This window comes from Perognathus longimembris, unplaced genomic scaffold (assembly GCF_023159225.1).
Source record: "Perognathus longimembris pacificus isolate PPM17 unplaced genomic scaffold, ASM2315922v1 HiC_scaffold_5346, whole genome shotgun sequence".
Lineage (NCBI taxonomy): Eukaryota > Metazoa > Chordata > Mammalia > Rodentia > Heteromyidae > Perognathus > Perognathus longimembris.
Window position 1 is genome coordinate 324444 of NW_025960763.1, and position 6902 is coordinate 331345.

At 43.5% G+C, this 6902-nt stretch overlaps 1 protein-coding gene across 1 annotated transcript; it reads right to left on the reverse strand.

Annotated features, from left to right (window-relative positions):
• Positions 1 to 1179: 1179 nt before the first annotated feature.
• Positions 1180 to 2106, reverse strand: LOC125345154 (vomeronasal type-1 receptor 1-like). The gene has a single exon (XM_048337383.1). The coding sequence runs from the start codon at positions 2104 to 2106 to the stop codon at positions 1180 to 1182; it is 927 nt and encodes a 308-aa protein (XP_048193340.1).
• Between the last annotated feature and the right edge of the window lie 4796 nt (positions 2107 to 6902).

Here is a 6902-nt window from a genome sequence, read left to right on the forward strand (position 1 = left end):
GCCACAATAACTACATTGAAACTTGCTATAACTTTATTTGATTTGAACTTCAGGGTCTTGGCTAGGCAAGTACATCAATTCTGAGGTACTCACATGGCCTCTTTTTGTCAGTTTCACACAGATTCCTCCAGAATACCTTTTATTATATAATCATTTCATAATTTTGAGAATTAAAATGTATGCCAGGCACCGGTTTTTCATACCTGTAATCCTAGCTACACAGGAGCTCACATGTGAGAATTTCAGATCAAAGCCAGCCTGACAGTAAAGTCCCTGACAGTCTTACCTCCAATACACTACTGCAAAAAGGCCAGATGTGGTGCTGTGTTTCCAATAATAGAGCACTAGCCGTGAGCCAACCCTGGGTTCGATTCCCCAGCACCACATACACAGAAAACGGCCAGAAGCGGCGCTGTGGCTCAAGTGGCAGAGTGCTAGCCTTGAGCAAAAAGAAGCCAGGGACAGTGCTCAGGCCGTAAGTCCAAGCCCCAGGACTGGCCAAAAAAAAAAAAAAAAGAACTCAGGGACAATATCTGGACCCTGAGTTCAAGTTCCAAAATGAAAAAGAAGAAGGGAGAAGAGGAGGGGGGGAGGAGGAAGAGGAGGAGGGGGGAAGAGGGGGGGGGAGGAGGAGGAGGAGGAGGAGGAGGAGGAGGAGGAGGAGGAGGAGGAGGAGGAGGAGGAGGAGGAGGAGGAGAAGGAGAAGGAGAAGAAGAAGAAGAAGAAGAAGAAGAAGAAGAAGAAGAAGAAGAAGAAGAAGAAGAAGAAGAAGAAGAAGAAGAAGAAGAAGAAGAAGAAGAAGTGGTATAAGATAAATGCAGGAGCAAGGTAGGATGTGCATGCCTGTCATCCTATACCTGTTAAAGGCTGAGATTAGGATGGTTCATAAAACTGAGACTGAACAATAAATTCCTAAGAGTCTATCTCAACAACAACAAAAAAAATTCAAATCTGTTGTTACAGATGCTTCAGGAGACATATAAAAGGAATATGAGGGTGCTGGCTGACCTGGGAAAAATGCAAGGCTATGTCTCAAAAAGAACCAGAGGTATAAAGAAGCAGAGCCTGTGTCTAGTAGTAGAGTGCCTGCCCTAGTGAGTTCAGAGCACATAGTCTCAATCCTAATGCTGCAAAAATAAAACTAGGATCCAACTGTGAAAGCTGAAGCAATGTATTGCCTTAACCAAATAATGAAAATGCTCTTTTAGAGCAGGAATAAAGACCCTGAGTGACACGGGAATCACGGCTGATGAGCACAAAGGGGCTCAGTACAGAGAAACCTGTACCCAGGAACACAGTAGAGTCCACCAGCCATAGGTCAGGCTTCCTACTGAAACCAACAAAAAGACTGCAAATGGCAGACAGGCAGTAGAAGGAGACGAACATGCTCACCAGGGTCAGGATGGTGCGCGTGGCCCTTGCCTCGTGGTCAGGTCTTCGGGAGGGAATGCGGCTATGGATGTGTCGCACCCTCTCCTTGTGTCTGTGCAGGACAAGGACCATGGAGACACTGGTCCAGGTCATGAAAACCAAGCATATAACATCAAGGGAAAACAAAAAGAATACACTTAAGAAAGGTCCAAAGGATTGTGGTTGGCCTGTGGAGCAGAATCTATAACGCATAGGCAGAGTTAGGTTTTGGTTATGTCTTGGTCCAGTCACTCTCACAGGCACAGAAACATTTACCAGAAACTGCAGGATCCACAAAAGAGAACAACAGAAGCCAAAGCATTTGGGGAGTCTAGTGCTGATCGTCAACCAAGAATTTCGACTACAAAGCTTTATCACCTGGAAGCCACTCAGAAGACAGGTGGTGTTAAGAGAAACCCCTCTGGCTACTCTGTGGAAATATGGAACAATTTTACATCCGGTATCATCCAGGAAGTGCTTCCATCCAAAACCTGCCAGCATGCGATGGATCCCCATGGATAAAACAACCAAGTTGTTGGCCAAGACCAGGTGGTTGAGGATGGGGTCTGTAGGCCTCACCTTCTGTCCAGTGAGCAGGGTGTAGCTATAAAAACAAAGGAGAAAGGAGTTCCCCAGGACACCTGCTGCAGTCTGAGTGAGGAAGACAATCCCCATTGCCATGTCAGCCTGTGTCATCACTCTCATATCTAGGAAACAATTGGTTTTATAGTGAGAAAAAAATAGCATAAGAAAGAAAATGAGTATAAACATGCTAGTGAAGCCAGGAGCCTGAGGATCTCAGTTTGCAGCCAGCCAAGGCAGACATGTCCCTGTCAGACTCTCATCTCCAATTAATCACTCAAAAACAGGACACTGTGGCTCAAGTGGCAGAGGACTAGTCTTGAACACAAACACGCTCCGGCAAAGCACCTAGGCCTGAGTTCAAGCCCAACAACCAACAACAGCAAGAAAAGAATTACCTGAAATGGTATGTGATTTAATAGCATGATTAGTGATCCATACAAATATTTGACAGAATGGTGAGACATCAACCAACATCTTGCCTATAAGGAAAATTGCTGGGTTTTTTTCAGTAGTTGGGCCTCCACACTGTCCCTGAGCTCTTCAGCTCAAGGCTAGGGCTGTCCCACATTGAGCCACAGCTCCACTTCTAGTTTTTCTGGTAGTGAACTGCAGATAAGAGTCTCATGGACTTTCCTGCCAGGCTAGTTCAAACCAGGATCCTCAGAACTCAGCCTCCTGAGTAGTTATAATTACAGGCCACCCTGAGCTCAACAAGGAACATGATTTCTTAAAATAAAGAGGATTATCTTAGGTAAAAGCAAATAAAATTTTGTAAAGGAAAACTTAATTAGAAGTAACATGGAAAGAAAAGTACAGTGGAAGGGGTAACAAATTTGACAAGAAATGTACTCACTACCTTCCATATGAAACTGTAACCCCTCTGTACATCACTTTCACAATAAAATAAAATTTTTAAAAAGAAAAGTACAACTTCTTTATTACATGCACATCAGAATTAAATAAAAATGGAGATATGCTATAGACTGAGAAGGAAACACAAGGATTACAAGAACCTCAATTCATAAAAGATAAATCTTGTCACTGTATTAGCGAGTAAGTATAATCGGGATTTACTCTAGCAATGTCAAATAATTAAGATATCTAAAGAAGCCAGGTATTGGTGGCAGATGCTTGTTATCCTACCTACTCAGGAGGCTGAGAGCTGAAAATTGCAGCTATAGGCAAGCCCAGCCAGAAAAGGTCGGTAAGACTCTTATCTTCAATAAAATACTAAGAAAAGGCTAAAAGTGGAACTGTGGTTCCAGTGGTAGAGAGCTAACCTTGAGCACAAAGAGGCTCAGGAACAGTGCCCAGGCCCTGAGTTCTAGCCCCTACTGGTAAAGTAAAACATTTAAAAAATGCAAAGTACATAGAGAAGTACATGAGATCATTCAGCAGGGAATGTTCTACCCCTGTACACTCAAAGCTATATGGTCTCTAGGATGTAAAGACAAGTGGAGCTGCAACAAGACTGCTAACTGAGGGAGGAGAGAGGCCTGGGACTCTCAACACACATTTTTCCTAACAATAAAAGACATGGGCCACATTCAAACACCCCACAGCACAAACATTTTACAGAAAAGATACTTCTGCATTTTCTGACATGAGTTACATTTAGTACTGTCATTTACCTGAAAAGAACAGCTGCTGACCCAGTAGGAATTTGCTATCAGGACAAGAGGAGCAGAGGCAGTAGTCACAGTGTATATACTCACCCACTGAACCCCAGATGAAGGCTCAGGATTGCATGATCTCATTTTCTTTGTGGACGTGATCATCGTGTCACCTGGAAGTGCAGTGACAGTGTCTTCATGGGGAACAGAGTTTCCCTGTGACAAACACTGGTGAATTGTGTATACTCAGGAGCACCGCTAAACTTTCAGAGAAACTTCCAACAGATGAGCCCATATGGGAAAGCAAGTCCAGGGAATATGCAGAAACTTTTAAAGATGATCTCATTTATAATGAGTAGAGGAAAAGGAAATTTATTGTATAAGAGTGTGAAACTAACCAAATGGATCTGGTGAATTTTTAGGGTGTTTTGTTTCTCTTGTCTCCAAGATGCAATTTCTTTCATTAGCAAAGCATTAAGTTAAAAAGAAAAGGAAAACGAAAAAAAAGATTAGTCTCTGTGGCTCAAGAATGTGATCTTAACTAGTAAGGAGTCTTGAGATCTGGGGATGTGGCTAAAAGCCAGCGCAGACAGAGAGTCTGAAAGACTGTTATCTGCACACACTCAAACACACACAGTCTCTCATATGCATAATTACCTACATTTGAATCACCACAATCAAATGATGTGTATTGTAGGAACAGTTTCTAGTCATTTAATAAAATTAAAACTTGTGAAATATATACTAGTTTTTGGTTCAATATCAACTAAGTCATCTTCTGGAGGACTGTTCATGTTGTGCATGAGGTCAGGCCTCCTATTAAGTCTGTCATGCTTTTAGGACAAAGATGGAATACTGCACTGGCCCTGCATTATATTTAGGCACCAGCAGTTACAAAGGTTACTAATTAACCTGCCACTATGTCTCCTGGTCCATGTCAAACATGGTGGATTTATTCAGATCTCTGAAATCCCCATCTTCCAAGTGAGAGATCATTCTGGATTATTCTCATTTATCTCATGATGCCGGATCTAAATGTGTTTGAATTTAGTTTTCAGGTGCCCATTTAAAAACAACAACTAGTAATAATATTTTTTGTAGTAAATATTGAACTTTATTTCCAAGTTTAGTATTTCAACTCATTACATTTACTCAGCATGTTGTAAAGTATCTAAGTGAGGAAACACAGAAGCCACACATTGAGAGAACCAGGAATCTTTTTGAAGAGCCAGAGAGTGCAGGGGACTCCTGTCACAAAGACCTGCAACCCATGGAATACACTGAACACTCTCAGAAAACAAGCCATGAGAGCAGAGAAGAAAGAGCAGCAAAACAATTCCAGCAACCGAGATCAACACCAATAGACAGCTGAAATGGAACACCGTAGTGACTGCAGGACAGACAGGAGACACAGCACAAGAGGCATAGCATAAGGGTGCCTGAGCTGGTCAGGGGCGGGGGCACAGGGCAGGGCCACAAGAAACCCGGGTCTCCCAAGTTCAAGGCACTGGACTCACAAGTCTAGGAATCTATTGACAAAGTCTCTGCTTCTGGCTCTAGAAATTCAGGCATGAAGAGCGCTTGCCTCCTACACATGAAGCTCTCAGTTCGATTCCCCAGCACCACATATATGGAAAACGGCCAGAAGGGGCACTGTGGCTCAGGTGGCAGAGTGCTAGCCTTGAGCAGGAAGAAGCCAGGGACAGTGCTCAGGCCCTGACTGGCCAAAAAAAAAAAAGAAAGAAAGAAATTCAGGCATGCCCATCACCTAGGGGGTGGGACTTCACCTTCCAATACCAAGAGGACAAAATAGCCCCAGGTAAACCCAATTCCCTATCCACCATGTGGCCAAGATGGTGCCTGTTAGATCAGCATCTCTTCTTCATTCCACACTGGATTTATGTACATGAAAGCAAATCACTGATTTCTCAGTGAGAGGTCTGCATTCAGCCCTTAGCAGTATTCCTAACCAAGTTACTTTAAGCAAAGTTTACCAGAGGCTCTTCTGTACTACACCTGTTCCATTAGCCTGAAAAAAACATAACCAGTAATCCTTTCCCAGGTCTGACTTGGTAAGATTTACAAATCTAGATACTGCAGAGAGAATATCACACAAGTTCTAAGTCCAGAAGATCCAAAGGAGCCATCCAAGAGACATCAGCCCTGTGTGATGGAGCTAGGCATGGGTGCCATCTACTTTCAGGACGATGAAGTAGAGTCACTTTGCTTCCCAAACTTCTTAACCCAAAGGGTATGTGCAGAATGGAACGGATGGGCTGCATCCACCTCCTGCTGGGCTACCTCTAAGTTCTGGAACCAGACTACAGTTGAGGATACTTTTTTTAACTTAACCTAAGGCAGGAACCTGACTTTAGGGAAATCTCCCAGTATTCTCCTGGTGGCTTTTTCCCAGTACCTAGGCTTGGCTGGCAGGGCCCCCACTGGTTTTCTAGGCAGTGGCCCAAGGCCAATTACCAGGGTGACAACTTTTGTTAAGTAGATTTTCTCCAAATAAGGCTAGGATTTCCTGGACTACTGGTTGCTCTTGCTTCCTTTAACCTACCCTGCCTCATTTCCCCAGAAATGTCTTTGGTACCTTGACCTTACAGAGAATTGATGGATGAAGTCGCATTTCCTGAAACTTGTTCAAGCTGACTCTGGGGCAGTGGCACTGCCCTAACAACAGCCCCAAAGCCTCAGGGTATTTTACCAAGGGGTTATCTATCAGACATCATTAGGAGCAATACTTTTACTCCAAACTGGAAAGTATATACAACATTTAACTTTTAACAACTGCACAGTCTTTTTCTTGGGCTACACTATGCAGCCCGTTCAGCATTCTTGTTTGCAAAGGCACTTTCCTGGGTGCTTGGGGAGCCTGATCTTTACTGAGCCTTACAATGCCTAACAGAAACTGGTGAAGATCCCCAGATACCCCAGTAGGGACATGATCTGAGATCAATGTCCATTTGGGTACAAACCTCTGTTCTTGACCTCATGAATTTATGCAGCTAGTGCCAGACCAAAACTCACTTCCAATGAGGGCTTTGAGCAAATACAGGAGGCTGGGATTTTAAACTATTGCCCTACTAAAATAGATGATTGACAGGGAGGCAAAGGTGTAACTTCCTGCCCTTAAACAAGTAGACCAACATGGGCATTAGATAGGTATGCTCAGAAACTATATTCGTGTGACCTCCAGCCACTGATTATTTTTCAAGGGCCAAGTACAAGTGACTAAAGGATGTGACTCCATCTCCTCTTCTCTGACCAGTGTCTTCCAACTGCCTCTGA

Coding starts and splice junctions, on each gene's coding strand:
- LOC125345154 (XM_048337383.1), bottom strand. CDS start 2,106: ATGACACAGGCTGACATGGCAATGGGGATTGTCTTCCTCACTCAGACT.